Raw genomic sequence first — 22,751 nt, forward strand, 5'->3', positions numbered from 1 at the left:
CCTTAGGTATGAGAGGGGAAGGTCAATAATGAGCACCCCCGCCCACCCGATCAAAGATCGGCCTTTACTAACCATGATATGAATTTTATTTTATTTATATGTTCATGTTCTGATTAGTTAATAAATCCTAAAATTTATTATGTGAGGCATACAAGTATAGACTATGTCACCCATTTTGGAACAACTTGATTTCATGTAGTTTTGAAAGAGTTTCGAAAATGTATAACCCAAATAAATTGAGTTTACAAACATGAAAATCAACATCATTCCAAATTAAGCGACACAACCTCCATCCACTGGCATTCATACAATTATATCACATAAGCAAATAGCCACATGGTAGAATGCTTAAACATAGTAAGAAAAACATACACAAACGGGATGCTAAAGCATAAAAACTTACATGTTTGACGACCCGCGAACAAGCTACAAAACAAAGTTAGTAAAACATGCATGATCTTATATACAAAATCCTAATGCAATTCACTCATGAGATGCAACTAAAGATTCAGCCTCTAAAATATGATATGTGAATCATCTCAAGAACATGAGGTAGCGCACATAATCACATAGGAATTGATTAAATCCACAAATGCAAACTTAGCCGAATCAAGATGCATGAAACATGGATGCAAAGCATAACTATGATGAAAAATAAATATGATGTTTATGTACAAATAAAGAAAGCAAGTAAAAGAACGGGATAGAAAGAAGCGGGGCGGGAAATTATTACAACGCTCTGAATAAATTATTACAAACCAGATAAGAGAGAGAGAAAGGAATATTACAACAAAATAAAAAACCTCACAAACTCTCAAAATAAAAAAAATAAAATAAAATAAAATAAAATAAAATAAAGAAACTTCATGTGCGCCGGAAAATATTTTGCTTGACGTAGGAAGACTGCTCCGATCTGTTCGGGGAAACTTATTTTTGCGGGAGCACTATTCATCCCGAGATACTATTCACTGCCGGAAGTTACTATTCATCATGACAATTACTATTCACCTTTCTTGATCGTTATTCATCTTACCGGGCATTTTTCATCCGCTGTTACTATTCATCGTCGGGGTTACTATTCACCGCCGGAAGTTACTATTTACCGCCGGAGGTTACTATTCACCACCGATCACTATTCATTTGGCGGGGTCACATCTTTTAACAAATTAGGTGGTTCGACCAACCATTTAAAGTGATAAAATTACAACAATTTATAAATAGTAAACTACAACATTTTATGTAATTACAACAGTTTATATACAACAGTAAATTACAGCAAATAAAGTAGTAAAATTAGGTGGTTCAACCGACCATTTAAAGTGATAAAATTACAACAATTTATAAATAGTAAACTACAACATTTTATGTAAATTACAACAGTTTATATACAACAGTAAATTACAGCAGATAAAGTAGTAAAATTAGGTGGTTCAACCAACCATTTAAAGCGATAAAAAAAATTATGAAAAACAATAAATAAAGTACTTAAACAAATTATATCACATTTTGAAATTAAATGAAAGTTTGCGAAAACTCACCTTTCGGGGACATGATGAATTTTCTGATTCACAAACTTTCTTTTGATTACCCTCAAGTCTGTGGAATGTGTTCTCAATTCTCAGTCAAAATTTGGAATTACAACTTTAGCGGTTCCTTCTTTCTGATTCTTTTTCTCTCAAAATTCCCTCGCACCAATTCCCTTTTTCTTATTCTCTCTCCCAATTTTTTTGACTCTTCTAATCTCTCCCCTGCCAAAATCCTCCATTCCTTCTCTGATCTTCCCCCTTTTATAGAAAATAATTGTAAGAAAAGGACAAAAGAAGAAACGGCGGTAGGAGTTGTTTTCAAAAGATGCACAGTAAAATTACTATGCACTTTATAATATAATAATATATAAAAGAGATTATTAGCATAAATACATGTACAAATACCCAGAAAAATATATAAAAACACACAAATACGTAAAATTAAAATACATGGACTAATAAAATATATTTTAGTAGGCCAAATATGCAACATAATTTGACCAAAGCGGGTCTAAAGGCACAGAAAATAAAAAGACGCACGATGGGAGTGTAGTGAATTTTTTTTCAAATGAGGAATAATACCCTTATATAATATAATATATATATATATACATATATATACAAAAGTATGGTGCGTGGGTGAAACCAGGGTACTGAATAAATTTAATAAAATATTATATAATAATATAACATAATATATATATATATATATATATATAATACATAATAAAGGGAAAGAAAATAGAGAAGGAGTCTAAAATAATTTGGCAAAAACAGGTGTAAGACTAGGATTAAAGTTTATATTCCATCTTTTTACTGAGAATTTTGTGAGATAGCATATTCCTGTTTTCATCATTGAGTAATCAAAAGAAAGCACCCAAGTCTTAGGGCCGGTCAAAATGGGGTGTCTACAATACCTTGATTACCATCTTTCGCCGTAGCAGCCAATAAACAACCTTTGTGTCTTCCTTTCAAAAAAGTTCCATCAAGCATCAACACAGGCCTACAATACTTAAAACCATGAATACATGCCTCAAAAGCGAAAACAAGCATTTGAAATGTCTTCATTTACTATCAATATCAAATTCTATATCAAAAACACTCCTCGGATTGCAAGCATTAGCGGCATCAACATACCAACGAAGATCGTCAAATGATGATGAATAGTCACCAAAAACAAGACCCCTTGCTTTTTCAACACTCATCCAAGCTCGCCGATAAGAAACTTCTGTTCCATAATAGTCCTTGAAATCACAAACCACCTCACTAACTGATGTCAAAGCCTTGTTACGAATATCACTACAAATTAGCCCACCAATCATACTTGAAGTCATCCTAGCATGTTTAATTGTACGAAAAGAAGATCCACAAGTATGAACATCATCAAATTGTTTAATAACAAAAGCTTTACTATAATTTTTCACTCTAGCATGCACGCTCCATAAACATCCCAAATCAGCCCTTCTCTTACAATGAACAGTGACACGATCCTTATTATTCTTAACAAAATCAAAATTAAAACCGGAATGAATAGAATACTTTGACAACGCATCTCGAAATTCAACAACTCCTTGAGCAAACCTTTGTCCCACTCCTTTCATACAATTAACCCACCAATCGGAGAGCAAAGGTTTCAGTTATTTTGAATAAAATGAAGGCAAGAAATCAGTTTCACAAACAACACTACTACTACTACTACTACTAGCTTCACCATCACAAATCATATAACCTTCACCCAAAGAACAACACTTTACAAAAACATCAATACGATGAATATCACAAGAAAGTGCCAGTCCAACCATAACCTCCAAATCCTCTTCACTTTCTAGACCACAAGAAGAATGTCCAGCCATTGAATACGATATATTCAAAGAACTACCAACTAACTCACTCCACTTTGCATACAATTTATATACTAAATCCTTGAAATTAAATCCATCATTATACTTGATAACCAATGTCACACCTCTAAACTTGCACATAAGAAATGTAACGCCCTAAAAATTAACCCATTATATATCATTGACATGCATTATTTAAAGAAGACATTTTATTAATTCATTCATCAGAGTATTACTAAATAATCGAATAAAATGCCCTACAGGCTTACATCTTTCCAAGCCAACACTTGGATACAAAAAAAAATACGAGTTCTAACTCAAAACAAGAAAAGCCCTAGGCTTGAGTGTTTACATGTACTAACAAATAAAAGCAAACAACAGAAAAATAGTCTTCAGAATCCAAGTCCTTCCAAGCTAAGTCCTTGGAGGTAGCTTATCCCCTGAACCTGAAAATGATGTTCCCATAAAGGGTGAGCCACAGCCCAGTAGAAATATACTAAACCACATATAAGTAACGAATAAAGCAATAGCATTCAACAGATGGTTAACCAGGATAATCAATGACTTCATTTTACAGTCTCATGACACTATTGTCTAAAATACGTTTTACTTCCCAGTTTTATCAACATGGCTCAGAACCTGGCCAAACTTACAACAGTGAATTACATATATCGTATTCACATCTTTCCAATATCAACAAACAAATGAGACTCAAGCTCAAATAAATCAAAACACTTCATACTTCCAGATTGATACACATTTTAGTGCTGTATCAATAAAACACTTCTATATAAATAAGCACACATAAAAGTGATGCTAATGGAGTCCATCCCCTATCTCCTCCCAAACAAAATCCGGTTTAGAGGTCCATCCCCTATCTTCCCCTAAACCGTGGAGTACATCCCCTATCTCCTCCCACACACAAAACAATATATGCAAATGCAATGCTCAATCAATACACATATTCTCTATCAATGCAATAGTCAAAATTTATGACTTAACCAATGTGATTAGTTTCAGTTAATCCTAATCCACATGCAATGTCTACAACAATCACAACTATCCTCCACCGATAGCCCAAAACAGTTATTTCTAAACTGAAAATAACTATGCCCACAATTCAATAGACAAATGATACAAATTATCCAATTATGCCATTTAATCAATGAATTCCCCAATTCCATGAATTTAACCATCTTTTCCCAATTCCATGAATTACTTATACAAATCAATTCAATAATTCAACTAGGGTTTTTCCCAAAATTTACCAAAGTATTCCCAACATATTAAAATACCAAAACTTAGAACGTAACCTATAAATTGGAGTAGGAAATCCCTACCTCAGAGAAAACAACCCAAATGGTGAAGACAGAGATGAGTGCCCAAAGACCAAAATGCTCCAAATTGCCAAATGTTCAGATTAAATGAAAGCTCTCGACTCCCTCTATCTTTTTAATAAAGCAACTAGGGTTGAAACACTCTCTAAACAGATCAAACCTAAGAGAGAAGGTGAGTAGGGAGAGAGAGAGGTCGAACCTAGGGTTTGGAATCAAAAGAGTATGAAAAAGACTGATCAAATCCCGCTGCTGTGTATTTAAACTGGACAGGCTCGCTCGAGCGAAGACTTGGTCGCTCGAGCGACCAGACACAGAGAATCCATGCTCGAGCCAAGGAAGCCTTGCTCGAGCCAACAACCCAAAAGCTCGCTCGAGCGAAAGAAAGCTCGATCGAGCGAAGAACTCAAACCCTCAGGTCTGAAACCAGGCTCACGCTCGAGCGAAGGAACTATTGCTCGAGCGAAGAACAAACTAACTCGCTCGAGCGAAGAAAAGCTCGCTCGAGCCAAGAATGCAAAGCTACAGGTCCAACCCAGACGCAAACTCTCGCTCGAGCGAATAACCAAAATTCTGGACAGCAACACTTGGTTTCTAAACCCAACCAACCTGAACAAACCTGCCCAACACATCCTATAATTCCAAAAGAGAAAATAAGGAACAACAACAACAACCATTATACAATGACAGAATCTACGGAACAGTCCGGATACAATAATCAAATGGGAAAAGACCGGGGTCGTTATAAGAAACAAACAATTCTCCATCACTATAAATCCTGCAACAAACAACAATTACATTTCAGAAAACAACTCAAACACCCTAAAACAAAATCAAATACAATGATAAAATTATCTTCTATTCCCATACTCACTCATAAATTTATCACTGTTGAAAAAGTTAATCCAACATCACCCCCAAAATACACAGTGATAAAATTATCACTGTATAAAATAACAAACCAACACCTGTGTTCAATCAACACAATTTCGTAACCAAAAAAAATAAAAATCTAAAATTCAATCAATAAATACATATCTCAAAACTTTCAATATCATGATCAAAACACAAATTCAATCGCAACAGAAACAACAGAGTAACAACAATATCACCACAAAATCAAAATCACCAACTCAAACTAAAAAGAACCAAAACATTGAAATTGAAATCAAAATCAAACATACCAGTCGACCTAACTCCACAACACCACAAATCACAAAATGTAGCTATACACCAAACGCGAAATCGCAAGTAGGAAGAATCACTAAACACGCAATCGCAAATCACAAATCACAAATTGCGAAGACACACCAAGCGCGAAATCAGAAATCACGAAGCTCCACAAATCGCGCAATCAGAAATCACGAAGCTCCACAAATCGCGAAATCAAAAATCACGAAGCTCCACAAATCACAAAGATACAGTAACAAATCGTGAAGTTCCACAGAAATCCAAATCACAAACACAATATTTTGATGGAAAATCCAAACAGAAACGCACCAGAACAGAGGAGGGGTAAAACGGTACAAAAAAAAAGTCTCAAGACCTGTTGGTGCACAAGATCAAAAGTCAGGACTGAGAGGGGAATAAGTGAAAAACTCAGGACCGGCCAGTAAAAAACCCTTTTTTTCTAATAATTATATGTCTATCAAGTCAAATTAACTCTTAAGTCTCATTAAATGGAATCGGTTACATGAATCCTCCTTCTCCACTCGACTCTATCAAAGACTATTTTGTTAGTCAAAATAATAAGATTCATATATCTATTTATTACACTAGCTCACGTTAATCTAGATTTGTCCTTTCTCCTAATACTTCTATTTACAATCACTGTATCGCTTCACTTCACTACTGACTCTATTGGCCTTTGTTGTATATGACCAAACTATCTCAATCTATTCTTCTTCAGCTTATCTTCTATCGGTGCTAAGGCTGCAAATGAATAGAGCTATTCACGAAAGCTAAGCTCGGCTTGGCTCGACTCATTTAGTAAACGAAGCGAGATCGAGCTCGAATAAGCTCAGCTCATTTATCTTTATTTAAATTACATAATAAACACATTATTATACATATATATTAAATAATATAAATAATATTTTTTATTTAAATAATATTTAAAAAAAATCTTGTCGAGCCGAGCTAAGTTGAACTCGAGTTTTATCAATATTAACAAACCGAGCCGAACTCAAGCCGAGCTCGAGCTCAATAAACGTGCTTGATATGCAAACAAGCCAAGCTCAAGCTCAAGTTCAAGCTCAGCTCGACTCGTCTCGGCTCGTTTACAACCCTAATCAGTGCTACTTCTACCCATTCACGAATAGACTCATTTCTAATCCTGTCTTTTATAGTCTTACTACACATCTACTTTAGCATCCTCATCTTAACAACACTCATCTTATCTACATGTTATTTTTTAGTTGCATAATATTACATCCATACAACATCACTGATCTAATAGAGGTTCTATAGAATTTTCCTTTTAGTTTAGTGGGTACTCATTTATCGCACTGTACCTCAAAAGCAATCATCTACTTAAGCCATCTCGCCTTAATTATATGGACCACATCTGCATTACTAATCGTTGTGATAATCAATCTTAGATAACGAAAATGTTTACTCTTAGGTAGTTTTTGATTCTCAATATTTACTTCTCTTTTATTTCCTTTGTTACTGTTACTAAAATTACACTCCATATACTCTATCTTAATTTTGTTTACTCTAAATCTTTTAGATTTAAGTGTTTTTCTCTAAGTCTCCAACTTAGTGTTAACTCCTTTTGTAGTCTCATCAACCAACACGATATCATCTATAAAAAAATATACACCCTGACACATCGTTCTAAATATTTCTTGTCAACTCACAACTAAAACAAAATAATTATATGTATTTGAAAAAAATAAAAAACATTTTAACATCAAGTTACAATTTTAGTAGTAATTGATTCTATGGAAGCTCAATACTAAGTGCCCAAAAAGCTTTAGACCAGTAAGAACTGGCCAAAAATAAATAATACAAGTGAACGAAACTCAAATTATGAAGTAAGAAAAATGTATGTGGTGTTTCAGGGATGAAATGGCACTGGAAAACCATAAATCAGGATAGCCACAAACACTGGCGTCCTAGCCATTATACCAAGAGGAACCAACATATTTATCCCCCAGAATTGGTAATGGACGCAACCATAACCTTCTACCGAGGACCTTTGGTTTTGCCGAAAAAAGGTTTTTGTTTCGAAAACTATAACGAACCCACCATAGTTGAAAACAAAATACAATACTAATAGAGTATCTCCATCTAAGCTTTTAAAATTTAGTACGTTCATTTATTTTTTTTTTAAGACTATAGATGACAAATTAACATATATCAATTTGATATTTCTTACAAGAAAACTTTCCACCCCATATTCCGAATTTATTGTTCTTGTGGGGAAGTATTTTGAGAATGACGCCATGTAGCCAAGGTGCCTTTGAGATGCCAGCCAAGGTGCCACATGGACGGGTCGTGTTTGCCGAGGTGACTACGGCATTACTGAGGTTCGTTGCGGTAATGTCGAAATTCGAGATATTTGAATAGGAGACAAGAGTCCTAGATAAGAGAGGATACTTAGTCTAGATAAGGATAAGGCTCTTAAGGAGTTTATCACTATCTAGCTAAGAGTCTGAGATAAGCATTATACTTGAGTCCTATAAAATGACACTTCTAGGGAACTAGGGCATTGATGGCTATAAAAGTGAGGGACCCTCGTAAGTCTAAGGTACGCTTTATTCGGTGAGTTTAGTACTTGTTTGATATCTTTGAGAGATAAATTGATTGACTTGATCGTCAGAGTGCCCCTGGGTGGGCGAGCCACCAAAGTATTCTCATCTTCTTGTTAGCAAGTGGTTGGCTTAATATGTTCTGCTGCGTGCTCTTCAGCTAAGTTCTCTGTTTGGTTATGTGGTCAGAAATCAATACCCACAATTTGGCACCGTCTGTAGGAACGTAGTATAGAATAGATGACCAACAACGGACAGGAAGTGAGAATTAGAGATGACATTTACAGTGAGGTAGAGGAACACATGGGTAGGGGTGAGCATGGTCCGGATTGGACCGGATTGGAGTAAAACCAGGACCAATCCGTTATCTACGGTTTTTGAAAAATCGGAACCAATCCAATCTGTTTAAATCATGGAACCAATCTGAACCAATCCATTTAAATACGGATTGGATCGGTTTAGGACCACGGATTCACATAGTTAAATAACAAAAATATATATATATATATATATATAACACTTTAATTTCATAAAAATATAAACATAGCGCTATATTAGTTCCTTAATAGCAAGATGTTTTCTATAATAACGACATACTGTTCTAGAATTTAAACAACCATAAGAAAACTGGTTTCACCATAAGTATTTAGACTATTACAAATTAAAACTAAAAACTAACAAATAAAAGTAATAAAAGAAGATATTATACGGTTTTAAGTTTGAGTTTAGATTTTATATAGAATAAGAGAAGATACTATGGGAGAGGATGTATAATAAAAATATAGACTATTTGTATACGGTCCGGATCGGTTCCAATCCGGAACCGTGGGATTCAATCCGGAACCAATCCGTGGACTACGGATTTTTAATTCTTCAATCCGGAACCGAACCGCGGATTCAAAAAACCAATCCAAACTTATCGGATTGGACTGGACTGGATCGGATTACGGATTTCATGGATTCCTTACTCAGCCCTGCACATGGGTCCTAATCCTGGAGGAGTAAACAATAACGAGAAGTACAAGAGGTCAACCCTAAGGTAAACAATGTCGCCAGGGGCCGAAACGGGAACAAGAAGGGTAGTTGAGATGAGTACTAGCACGAAAGCAATTTTGAATTCTTTACCATTGGACTGTGGGCTGTTGCACTTCATTTGAATAAAAAAACAAATAAAGGAAAAGACATGAAGCCTGGAGCATATCAATTGACATGCTCTGTTGATGCCAAATGCCAAGTCAATAATTGAAGTACCAGGTGAAGTTTTCAGTGATTCCAATTATTACCATTAGGCTTGCCACAGTGGATTTGAAGTATCAAATGGATCTTTATTTGATGCCAATTATTACCATTAGGCTTGCCACAGTGGATTTGAAGCATGGGTTAGAGATGCTCTAATGTTGTAAAAGATTGGAAATTGGATAGTGAGATTTAGGTAGGCAAGAATGGATGGATGGATGGAAGGAATTGGTGCTCAGTGGATGGAAAAGTCGTTTAATAGAAATTAGGCTCACGGGGGGATATATATTGTTGTCCCTTCCACTGCCTTCTATACAACACCTAACTGGTGTCTCATCTCATCATAGCATCATCCATATCCCTCTCTCTCTCTCTCTCACACCACCATTTCTCAAAACTATTTTCTAAAAACAAAACATACATCATACATAATTTTAGGGCTTCAATGTGTGTAACAAAATCCGATAATTGATAAAAAGCAGTCTCACTGAAAATTTCTAAGATAATTTTTATTTATCATCATTAGCCGACTCCCAAACACACATTAATGTATATTAATTGGGCGTTATTTTATCATTAGGCCCCTAGACCCAAAGAGACTCCTACTAGTTAGTATGAAATATCTTTCGGGTGTGTGTTTTGTGTTATCTCCTCATACTCCATAAATTTCATGGGGCTTCTCTCCCTCTTGCTCAGGAAAAATGTATCATCAATGGATTTTCAATCGTGGGTACATATGTATCCTTAACATGCCATTATTGGTATCAAACCAATAGCGATTCATACAAACTAAATCTTCTAATTGATAATTGGACCAAAGAAAGAATTTGAATTTAATTAATTTATCTCTGTCAAGATCTTATTTTCATCAAAAAATCGACTTCAATTTTTGACCTTGTTCCCATGCAAAATATTGAATTTCTTAGTCTTTGTTCTTTATGAGTGAGCTTCATGGTGAGAACTAAGGTCTTATCTCGTTGGTTCAGATTACTTAACCTCTGGGTCAAATTCTTCTCCTTTACAGATTCTTGTTTGTGTGTCTAAGATCTTGTGCTTTTTTTATGGATGAGTAGTTTTCTTTGATTTGCCTTTTTTGAACCTCCCTAGAGATGCCATTATCAAGAGTGATATTTTGTAGCTTGATTGTTTTAGAGCTTCCATGAATGTCTTGTTGTATATTGGAGATTATTCTTTCCATACATATATTTTCTTGTTTATTTTATTTTATTTTATTTTTTGGGTTAGTCTATTGGAGATGATTTTTGTTGGATGAAGACTATGCAAAGTTTGATATCAAATTTGTTGGTGCTACCGGCGAAGTTGTGTTGGGATTGTGAGGGAAGATCCTGGCGATGCCACAAACTCGACAACATTTGGTGCTGGGGGCTGCTCAGAGGTTTTTCCCATTGCACATGCTGCAAAAAACCTGGGCTATGGTGTCAAAACAGTAGGGGTGGTTCTTCCAAAACCATGAGCTAGTTGTGGGAGAATTGAGTGTTGATATAATAGGCATAATATAATATTATTTTATGACCCAGTGTGTAATTTGTTTGCTTAACTCTGACCTTATTGAGGTCTATTCAGACCATCTTCAATGCTTTATTAAATCTGACATTAAATTTAAATTTTAGTAAAAAAGTTATTATTTGGTGCTTCAACAGTTGCATCAAATCAATATCAAATTGAGAATTTACCAAATAATTCATCAAAGTATGGACAGAATACTGATTTCAGCAAATCACTGTTTGTTACCGTTGCGGGAGACCAACCGATCAACCAGCCGGTTGACCAACCGGTCGACCACTAAAAAGTTCAAACGGTTCAAAATTTATAGGTTCAAACAATTAAAAAAAAAAATTTGCCTTACCGGTCGACCAGCCAGTCGATCGACCGGTCGACCACTAAAAGGTTCAACCAGTTCAAAAAAAAAGTTTAAATAATTCAAAAAAAAAAAAAAATTTGCCCTTACCGGTCGACCGGCCTGTCGACCAACCGGTTGTCCCGGCGCAAATTTGATAAAAGTTCACCATTGGAGCAGCTGATATCAAATTGGAAAAATGAGCTATTTTTTATTCAAATTTAATGAAAAATTTGAATAATCGTTGAAGATGCTCTCAGTAGATTATGTTGGGTTAGTAGTTAATAGTTTTTTTTTTTTTTTTTAAGGGTTTGTTGCCTTTTTGGCGTGTATTGAGTTTCAATGTAATATTTAATTTTTTGGTATAAAATTTATGACTTAACAAAAACAGATAAGGGTCAGTCGTCAGCTTCTAAGGATCTAAGACCCCTAGGCTGATCAGAACCTCTAGTCGATATAAATAGCTTCATCCCCACACACACTATATATGCATATATATATATATATTTTATCTATACTAGAATATCTTAGTTTGTCCTATAGCCATCTCCCTCTTTAATGGCAAGTGTCTATTTTTTTATTTAAAAAAAAAAAAGGAAAAAAAAAGAAAGATAAAGAAGGGCATGAGACTTGACCTTCGACCTTGAATCTTGAATCTTGGAAACTTTAAATCTTGAATCTAATGAAAAGGCTCTTACTAGTTGGGATAGAGTTTGTGTCCAAATTTATCTTAATTCTTATTTTATTTTAAGAAAATTTAATGGAGTGTGTATTATATACATATTCGGTTACGATTTTTGTGATATTTGGTTAAGATTCATCGTGATGATGCTGATTATGACATTATTTTAGTTATGATTCAAGAGTACTTTAATTATATCTTATGTAGTCCTTGTTTTATTTTGAGAAAATTTAATAGAGTGTGTATCATATGCATATTTGGTTATGATTTTTATGATATTTGGTTAAGATTCATTGTGATGATCATGACATTATTTTAATTATGATTCAAGAGTGTTTTAATTATATCTTATGTATATAATATTTAGTTATAATTTCTTTTTTTAATTATGACTCTGGAATTGAGTTACTTATAAATATTATAACCTACATATATAATATATATGAAAGTGTGTCACATAGCGTTACTTTTTATTTTATTTTTATTTTCAAGAGAAGAAGGAGATGAGGAAAAAAGCATTTCTAAGATCCATAGCATAAACGGAAGCCTCAACCATAGACCGACTCCTTCAATCCACAAAGAACGGTGAACCGAACCACCACTCAAATCGTTTGATAGAGGTCTTATTTTCTTCCTTGGTTTCTTTTGCTTTATCATTTTTTCTTCGGCCCTGATTGATTAGAAAGAAAAATGAAAAATGAAAAAAAAAAAAAATAGTAAAAACTAGATAAAGTGAACTAAAAGAAAAGAAATGAAAAAAAGGAATAGAAAGAAAAATATAGAAAAATTATTCATCTACACAATTTCTCTTTTCCAAATCCCTCAAATGATGTGGCAAGTAAAATTTGAAAAATTAACTTGTATTTAAAAATTTTTTCAAAACTTTCTTTACATGCATTTTGTCTTGCCACTTCAATAAATATGCGTTTGATTGTGAAATTTAAAAAGGAATTTGAAAAAGAAAAGAGAAAATATGTGTGACAATTGGTGAAATGTAATTATATTTTATTCATATTTTACCTACTTTTTTCCTTTCTCTTTTCAAATCTCATCCCAAATCTTTCAACCAAACATAACATAAGAAGATTGTGGGAAAAAGAAATTGCATTGCTGATTTACTCTCAACTATGGAGGAACTCTTTCTAAATTTAAGGCTTCCATTTCTGCAATGATACTCTGATTTCAACTTTTCCATTGGTGCATTGTAGATAAACTATTGTATGTTCCACAGCATCCTGATCCTGCACTACACTTGGATGTGGGTCTTGATGGAATTCATTAAATTTTGGCAAGAAAAAAGATAAAGAAATTTAATATTTTTAATTATTGTAATTCTTTACATGGAGACTTTATTATTATTATTATTATTATTATTATTATTATTATTATTATTATGATTATTATTATTATTATTATTTATTTTATTTTTTTGTATTTTCTAATGATTTTTGCATGTAATTAAAATTTTGATTACAATGTTAATATGAGTTGTATAAAAAATTTAGCTAAAAGTAAATGTTAGCAAATATTTTTATCCTTACATCTCTCATTGTTACATATAATATGTCAATTTGACATTTTGTCATAAAAATAAAAGAAATAACATTTGTACCATTAGATAAAATTCAACATTTTATTACTATTCATTGCCAAATATGAAACTAGTTTACCTTTTTAACCATCATAAATGCGCTGACAGTACCAAAATTTGACAATTACATGTTTTAAGCCTTCTTTGTGGTCCTCAATAACATTGGATTTATTCTAAATGGGCTTCGTTTGGCATCTTAGATTGGGGCCAAAATAGTTATAAAATATTAAAATAGATTAAAAAGTTAATATAATGAAATGTCATATTTAAATTATAATTATTTTACTTTTTCTCTTACAAAAATAAAAAATAAAAAACAAAAAAAATACATCCCAAACAAAATTTTTTACCCCAAACTAAAATACTTAAAATGTTAAAAAGTCAACCCACTTTCTAAACGAAGACACAGTAGGTTGCGTGTTATAGATCTTTGTTTGGAAATAAACCAAATTCATATTTTGGTCTATTTTGATAATTAAGAAAAAAAGCCAATTTATTAGTTTATTGACTTATTTGGGTCATATCATCTCTCTATTTTTTTTACTTTTTTTAAAAAAAATCCAATAAACCAAAAAAAAAAATTTTCTGTTTTTGGAATAGTGAGATTTGAACTATATATTCACTCAAAATATAAGTTATACATGTTAGGAATTTTTCAGTATATAATAATAAATTTTTTGAACCGCTCATGGTTTATTTATATAGAAAATGGGGAGGTTAATGAAGTTCATTACAACGAGACTCTATTTGGTCTCAATTAAAAAAGTCTAATTTTGACTATTTGAACTAAAAATATTTTGACTGTTCGATTTTAAATAATTTGGTTGACAATTAAGAAAATTAACTTTTTTTTTTTAATAGGATCCACCTTATTAAGAAAATAAAAAAAAATTTAAAAAAATCACATTTTTTATAGGGGAAAGTCTAGTAACCTAGACTTACCACCAAGAATTTTTTGGGTGGGGGATTGTGTGGTGGAGATTAATTTATGTAGTGTGAGGTATAATGAGGCGTGGTGGAGATTAATTTTTAAGTAATTTCTGAATTGATAAGGGTAAATTTATAGTATTATTCTTTTTATAAACTGTCTTTAATTAAAAAAAAAATAGATCCATTTAGTAGAACTCAAAAGTACTTTTTTTTTTTTAAATATTAAAACAAATTCACTAAAACCAAGAAACAAAAAATTCAAATTTTACCTCAAGGCTCTCAGTAACTAAGGTTTGTTTTGAGTATACCTTAAAAGTTGATTCTTTTATTTATTAGGAAAAAATATACAAAAGTAAATAGTGTTGATGTGATTCAAATAAGTCAATAAATCAATAACAACTTATTTATGGTGTTGCCAATAAATTTTATAATATTTGTTAATGCATTGAATTTCACTACAACAAAAAAAGGCTTTTGGTGAGAGACTGATTTTGTCTCCAAACATCAAAATTTCGTCACTAAAGTGATCTGCGACGAAAAAATTTTGTCACCACGTTCATGGCCTATACGTCGTCGCTGAAAGTACCTGGTGACGAAAAACAATTTCGTCGCCTATTTTTGATTTTTGGTGACGAAATGTTTCGTCTCCGAATGTTGAATTTTTCGTCCTCTATAACATCAATTTCGTCATCAAAACTAAATGATATTTTATTTTAATTGTTTTTCACGACGAAATATTTCGTCACCAAATAGATTTTAGTGACGAAAGTTTTCCTTACCAATGATATGGATTAAGGTGACAAAAAAATTCGTCAATAAAATGAATAGAAAAGAAAATTCTTCAATGACAAAAAATATTTTGTCACCAAATATTTCAATTTAGCGACGAAATATTCAGCAAATGTGACGAAATTATTTGTTTGGCATTATATCATTAGTGACAAAATTATTCGTCATGTTTTTTGAAAACTAACCGCGACATTTTTTATTTCGTCACTAATAAAAATTAAAAAATTTGAAAATGGGGGTACTATTTTCTTCCAAAATTCTTTCTTTTCAGTAATAATTCCCTGAACATTTCAATAACCTGTTCAATAAAATATCTATTACAAATCAATACAAAAATCTGTTCATTTTCATAAACATCACAATCGAATTTCAGCATTATCCACAAAAATACACTATGAACTGCATGCGGATTATAAACATGTCTCCTAATATCCATAAAAAACGTCTACTAATATCCACAAAAATATAATATCAACCGCATGCAGATTACCAAACACATCTCCTAATATCCAACAAAAAAATGTCTACTAATATCAACAAAAATAAAATAGCAAGGGCGGATTACCCAACATGCCTTGTAATACCAACAAAAATAAAAAATTTATAACGCAACCAAAATACATGTAAGGTAATATGAACAAAAACACAAAATGAGCTACCATCTGCCCTCCAAATTACCAAACATGTCCATATCAAGTCTCGAATCGACAAAAAAATGAAACACAAAAAAAAAAATAATAATAAAAATAAAAATGTAAGTTAGACAATTATTATCTTATTCATAAAATATACAATTTAACATGCATTTTTCGAATTAGTTTTCAAATCGGGAGTCTGGGGCAAGTTCCGTAAGTTTTCACAACTTACATTGGTCCCTCCCGACGTGTTTGAGATGTTCCCCGGGCCGTCTCGTGGCTATTGCACGATTTTGGCCCCCGAAGGTCTATTTTCAAGCTTAAGTGTGAAAAAGTGTAATTTTGGACTAAGTTTTCAAACCGGGAGTCCCGTGCTAGTTCTGTAAGTTTCCATAACTCACATTGGTCCCTCCCGAGGTGTTTGAAGTGTTCCCCGGGCCATCTCGTGGCTGTTGCACGATTTTGGCCTCCAATGGCCTATTTTCAAGCTTAAGTGTAAAAAAGTGCATTTTTTGACTTAGTTTTCAAAGCGGGAGTCTCGTTCTACTTCCGTAAGTTTTCACAACTCACATTGGTCCCTCCCGAGGTGTTTGAGGTGTTTCCCGGGCCGTCTCGTGGCTGTTGCACGATTTTGGCCTCCAGTAGCCTATTTTCAAGCTTAAGTGTGAAAAAGTGCCTTTTTCGACTTAGTTTTCTAACCGGGAGTCCCGTGTTAGTACCATAAGTTTCCACAACTCACATTGGTCTCTCCCGAGGTGTTTGACGTGTTTCCCGGGCCGTCTCGTGGCTGTTGCACGATTTTGGCCTTAGGTGACCTATTTTCAAGCTTAAGTGTGAAAGAGTGCAAATTTGGACTTAGTTTTCAAACCGGGAGTCCCGTGCTAGTTTCGTAAGTTTTCACAACTTACATTAGTCCCTCCCGAGGTGTTTGATGTGTTCCCCGGGCCGTCTCGTGGTTATTGCACGATTTTGGCCCCCGATGGCCTAGTTTGAAGCTTAAGTGTGAAAAAGTACAATTTTCGACTTAGTTTTCAAACCAGGAGTCCCGTTCTAGTTCCGTAAGTTTCCACAACTCACATTGGTCCCTCTCGACGTGTTTGAGGTGTTCCCCGGGCCATCTTGTGGCTGTTGCACGATTTTAGCCTCCGGTGGCCTATTTTCAAGCTTAAGTGTGAAAAAATACATTTTTTTACTTAGTTTTCAAACCGGGAGTTCGGTGCCAGTTTCGTAAGTTTTCACAACTCGCATTGGTCCCTGCCGAGGTGTTTGACGTGTTCCACAGGTTGTCTCGTGGTTGTTGCATGATTTTGGCCCCCGATGGCCTAGTTTAAAGCTTAAGTGTGAAAAAATGCAATTTCGACTTAGTTTCCAAACTGGGAGTCCCGTGCTAGTTTCGTAAGTTTACACAACTCACATTGGTCCCTCCCGAGGTGTTTGAGGTGTTTCCTCGACCATCTCGTGGCTGTTGCACAATTTTGGCCTCCGAAGGCCTATTTTCAAGCTTAAGTGTGAAAAAGTATATTTTTGGACTTAATTTTCAAATCGGGAGTCTTGTGCTAGTTTTGTAAGTTTCCACAACTCACATTGGTCCCTCTCGATGTGTTTGATGTGTTCCCCGGGCCGTCTTGTGGCTGTTGCACGATTTTGGCCCCCGATGGCCTAGTTTGAAGCTTAAGTGTGAAAAAGTGCAATTTTTGACTTAGTTTTCAAACAGGGAGTCTCGTGCTAGTTCCGTAAGTTTTCATAACTCACATTGGTCCTTCCCGAGGTTTTTGAGGTGTTTCTTGGGCCGTCTCAAAGCTGTTGCACGATTTTGGCCTCCGGTGGCCTATTTTCAAGCTTAAGTGTGAAAAACTGTAATTTTGGACTTAGTTTTCAAACCGGGAGTCCCGTGCTAGTTCCGTAAGTTTCCACAACTCACATTGGTCCCTCCCGAGGTATTTGACGTGTTCCCTAGGCCGTCTCGTGGCTGTTGCACGATTTTGGCCCCCGATGGCCTAGTTTGAAGTTTAAGTGTGAAAAAGTACAATTTTCGACTTAGTTTTCAAACCGGGAGTCCCGTGCTAGTTCCGTTAGTTTCCACAACTCATATTGGTCCCTCCCGAGGTGTTTGAGGTGTTTCTTGGGCCATCTCGTGGCTATTGCACGATTTTGGCCCCGAAGGCCTATTTTCAAGCTTAATTGTCGCTGAAAGTGCATTTTTGGACTTAGTTTTCAAATCGGAAATCCCGTGCTATTTCCATAAGTTTTAACAACTCACATTTGTCCCTCCCGAAATGTTTGAGGTGTTTTCCGGGCCGTCTCGTGGCTGTTGTACGATTTTGGCCCCCGAAGGCCTATTTTCAAACTTAAGTGTGAAAAAATGTATTTTTGGACTTAGTTTTCAAACCGGGAGTCCCGTGCTAATTCCGTAAGTTTCCATAACTTACTTTGGTCCCTCCCGAGGTGTTTGAAGTGTTACCCGGGCCATCTCATGGCTGTTACATGATTTTGGCCTTCGATGGCCTATTTTTCAAGCTTAAGTGTGAAAAAGTGCATTTTTGTACTTAGTTTTTGAACCAGGAGTCCCGTGCTAATTCCGTAAGTTTCCACAACTTACTTTGGTCCCCCCCAAGGTGTTTGAGGTGTTACCCTGGCCGTCTCGTGGTTGTTATATGATTTTAGCCTCCGATGGCCTATTTTTGAAGCTTAAGTATGAAAAAGTGCATTTTTTGACTTAGTTTTCGAACCGGGAGTCCCGTGCTAATCCTGTAAGTTTCCACAAATTACTTTGGTCCCTCCCAAGGTGTTTGAGGTGTTACCCGAGCCATCTCATGGCTATTACATGATTTTGGCCTCCGATGGCCTATTTTTCAAGCTTAAGTGTGAAAAAGTACATTTTTGGACTTAGTTTTCGAACTGGGAGTCCTGTGCTAATTCCGTAAGTTTTCACAACTTACTTTGGTCCCTCCCGAGGTGTTTGAGGTGTTGCCCGGGCCGTCTCGTGGCTGTTGCACGATTTTGGCCTCCGATGGCCTATTTTCAAGCTTAAGTATGAAAAGTATTCTTCGTTATTATGAACTATGAATCACATGTTAGCCATGTGTCCTAAAAGCCAATCTAAAAACCATTTGTAATTTCTACCTGGTAATATTGCTGAATTCGAAATAGTATATTTCAAAATGATTATATAATATCAAAATAATAATAACAATTAATAATATAATGGTGCAGAGGATGCATTTCATATAATTGAACCGTATAATGATTTTGGTTTCCAAGGATGCTAAAAGAGGAGTTGAGCTCGCATCGAATTATCCTCAAATATGGAACGATTAACTTAATCTTCTACACAACTGGAACCATACATAGCCCATGAGAGAATGAAATTTGATATCATCAAAACACAATAATGGACCTAAAGAGGAAATTAGCATGAAATTTGAAGAATAGTATTCCACAACCATTTTCTCAAAGAAAAAAATGACATGTGTACATGTACGACTTACCAACCTAGAAAATAATGAAACGTGTGCAGTAGGCCCTATATGTATACATGGTGCTTGTGTGGATCCACAACGAGAGATGAAGAAAACCAGTGCAATTCTCTGCAATGTCACCAGCACCACCAACCTATTAAAAGGATAACCATGCTACAATTGAACAAACACCTCAATAAAAATTTATTTTTGCAGCCAAATAGAGCGAATAAATCAATAGACCGGACTCAATTTATGCCAAGAAATTAATTAATTGTGAAAAATAAGACAGAAATTGTAGGTTCTAGAGGATCAAGTGATTCATCATAAAAACATAGAACAATTGAGTGAACATTACCAAGAGCATTAAATGAAGGAATGGTAATTATGAGACCAGTTAAATAATTCAATGGAGAAAAAAATTGAGTGAACATTACCCCGAGCATTAAATGCATGGACTCAACTATTTACGAAGAACAATTGCCAAATGACTTTGGATCTCATCATGTTCACTTGAGACCTTGGAATCCAAGACCGTGGAGCCAAACACTTGACAAAAGATCAAAAAGAACCAAATGAGCTGCAGAGACATTGTAATGTTGGAACAATGTATAAACCAATACATTTAAACTGGTCCAGAGGATTAGTACCAACAGTATGTGCCAATCCCATTTGGTATTTAATCCTCTTTATTCACGACCTACATACAAAGAATTCAGATAATCTCTAGAGGACTATATGGCAACAAAGAAAGAAAACAGAGAATGTTAGTGAGGGGACCGTAACAATGTAGACAATATTATGCATAATTGAATCAATGTATATCAATAAAATTTGACACATTAGATGCTATAATCTCTCACAAGATAGAGCAAAATGGAATGTTGTCATAGGGAACAGCGTAGTTGACAGCTACAAGCTAGCATTCATTACAACGGTCAGGTATACATTTAGCGGGTTCAGACTTAGGAGGGTCGGGCCTTTTCTCTTTAGCCTTCGATGGACCAACACCAATGAGATCTGTTACCTTTCTGGTCTTCCTCACTTGGGTTGCAACTAAAACAGGATCAACATTCCCAATAACGGTTAGTATCCCCTTCTCACTATCCACCGATATCTGATCAATGCATGTTCATTCAAAATATATATAGCATCATTTTACACATGTCATAGTTCAAAACATAGTAAATTTCGACAAACTTGTCAACCCATTCTTCATACCTTGAAGTTTAGTGACGACTTCAATATATTGCTTTTGCACTTATGGCAGTGAATGTTGACTTTCACCTCTATTTTCTGCATAGAAATGGAAAGAACAAGAGACGTAAATTTGAAAGAACTAGAATGAATAATAGCGAAATTTCATTAAAACTAGGCCTTACCTTCATCTCTATGGCAGCGATAATGATTGAATTGAACTATATGTTCCCTCAACCTAGGATTAATGTTGGAAACCTATTTGTAGGAGTAAGACTATAAAAAATAATAATAATAATTAAATAAAAAATGTCAACTTAGTAAATTGTTTGACGATGATTATTTTCTTGAAGAAGGGTTCAAATCCTCCTCCCGAACAGCTCATGGTATTTTAGTGATGTAGACAAAGAAGTGAATTCCACAGGCCAATTCTTCCTAGGATATGTACTCAAACAACAAAATTAAGGTCACTAATGTCAATGGAGAGAGAGAGAGAGAGAGAGAGATTTTGACAATTCCATTATATGTATTTTATACCTTTTTTCAACAAAAAAAGGGGGGATAGGATTGAATCTGATTGAAAGATTGGCATCTGCTAACAAACCACCAAAAATCAGTACATCAAAAAAGTCCATCACTAAATTATAATCTCTCTGTGATATTTGCATCAACAGATACTATCTTTTGGATTGGTTAAATAATGTTATTATAGTTTCAAATGGATGTATTTGAATGAAATAACTCCACAATTATAGCTATTTGAAATCATCAAGATATATATAAAGCTAAACATTTTCCCAAACATTTGCAAAAATTTGTCTCCTAAATGAGTTTTATCAAAGACCAAAATGCACAAACCATTCACACTAAATTCAAGCTTTGGTATAATCATTATAAACAAATTGCAGACAATAATTCATGCTTAATTAAAGCAATGTATATACTAGTACACAAAAATTATTAAAATTTGAACACATTAGATGCCATATTCTAGAGACCACACACAAATACGTGTATGGGCAAAAATCTCATGACCGAATGCCTCAAAGAAACCTCATCAAGAATGGACGACAAGAACGCTAACTCATTTGCCTCTCTGTCATTAAGATTTCTAAAGAAATTCAAATTCCAACAGAGACATATAGGATGAAACCATAGAGGCAAATAGACACCTGATGAGACAGAGACAAGCAATGCAAACCAGAGAACAATGAACAAAATAATCCTCGCCCCTTCCAACATCCTCCCAGAAATGCATATGCTCCCCATTACCCACATTGACACAAACAATCTGATAAAATTAGACAAGAAATATGCAACTATCCACTGAGACCATTTGTTGTTGTTCTGGTGAATAGATACTCAATTTAAGAAACAACAAATTAGAAAGAAACATGTAGAAACTTGACACACCCACCAAATCCTAAATACCATATTTTATACTTTTTATTGATATTATTGCCCGTACAGATGTGATGCATCAAGTTTCTATTATAGAATATAGATTTATACACACATATATATAGATTTCTACCAAAGAAAGGGCATACAAATTGACAAGCCAAAACAATGAAAACACATATATATGCACATATATATATAGAAAAGAAGATACCTGGTGCGAAATGGACGGAGAATAGGGCTTCCGGTGGTGCCGCATCAGTGAAGCAAAACGAACAGAGAAGAGGGCTTCCAGTGGTGCGATTCGAACGGAGAGAGAGGGCTTCTGATGGTGTGATTCGAACGGAGAGAGGGGGTTTCCGGTAGTGCTCATGTGCTTGTGAGAGGGTAAGGAAGAAATCAATGAGAGGGTTTCACGAGTTCAGACCAGAGAGAGAGAGAGAAGAGACTGGATGAGAGTGAGAGAAAGAGCGCGAGAGAGGAGTGATTTGGGTAGGCTGATTTGGGAAGACAAAACG

The 22,751-nt window shown here is 34.6% G+C and overlaps 1 protein-coding gene and 3 non-coding genes across 19 annotated transcripts; all 4 read right to left on the reverse strand.

The window, feature by feature from the left end:
- Positions 1-7,746: 7,746 nt before the first annotated feature.
- LOC114301105 (small nucleolar RNA snoR80) lies at positions 7,747-7,869 on the reverse strand. Its single transcript, XR_003642914.2, has one exon. It is a non-coding gene; the product is annotated as a small nucleolar RNA snoR80 (small nucleolar RNA).
- Positions 7,870-9,922: 2,053 nt separating this feature from the next.
- On the reverse strand, positions 9,923-10,043 carry LOC114258007 (small nucleolar RNA Z152/R70/R12). The gene has a single exon (XR_003627804.2). It is a non-coding gene; the product is annotated as a small nucleolar RNA Z152/R70/R12 (small nucleolar RNA).
- An 86-nt stretch (positions 10,044-10,129) lies between these two features.
- LOC145796489 (small nucleolar RNA R11/Z151) lies at positions 10,130-10,221 on the reverse strand. The gene has a single exon (XR_014336956.1). It is a non-coding gene; the product is annotated as a small nucleolar RNA R11/Z151 (small nucleolar RNA).
- A 5,614-nt stretch (positions 10,222-15,835) lies between these two features.
- On the reverse strand, positions 15,836-22,713 carry LOC114258004 (uncharacterized). 16 transcript variants are annotated; one of them, XR_014335954.1, is made up of 8 exons: positions 22,448-22,710; positions 21,370-21,424; positions 21,018-21,090; positions 20,857-20,931; positions 20,286-20,752; positions 20,073-20,184; positions 19,670-19,764; positions 15,836-19,512 (listed from the first exon to the last, which is right to left on the reverse strand). XR_014335954.1 is itself a non-coding variant. In XM_082879211.1 (3 exons), exons 1-3 carry the CDS (start codon positions 22,604-22,606, stop codon positions 20,555-20,557), a joined length of 432 nt encoding a protein of 143 aa, XP_082735337.1. In that variant the 5' UTR covers positions 22,607-22,704; the 3' UTR covers positions 20,222-20,554. The 16 variants fall into 16 exon arrangements, 1 of the variants encoding a protein (XP_082735337.1); XR_014335959.1 differs by lacking the exon at positions 21,018-21,090 and having other exon boundaries at positions 22,448-22,712; XR_014335956.1 differs by lacking the exon at positions 21,370-21,424.
- Positions 22,714-22,751: the final 38 nt, after the last annotated feature.

This window comes from Camellia sinensis, chromosome 7 (genome assembly GCF_055761805.1).
Source record: "Camellia sinensis isolate YWXY chromosome 7, ASM5576180v1, whole genome shotgun sequence".
Classification (NCBI taxonomy): Eukaryota; Viridiplantae; Streptophyta; class Magnoliopsida; order Ericales; family Theaceae; genus Camellia; species Camellia sinensis.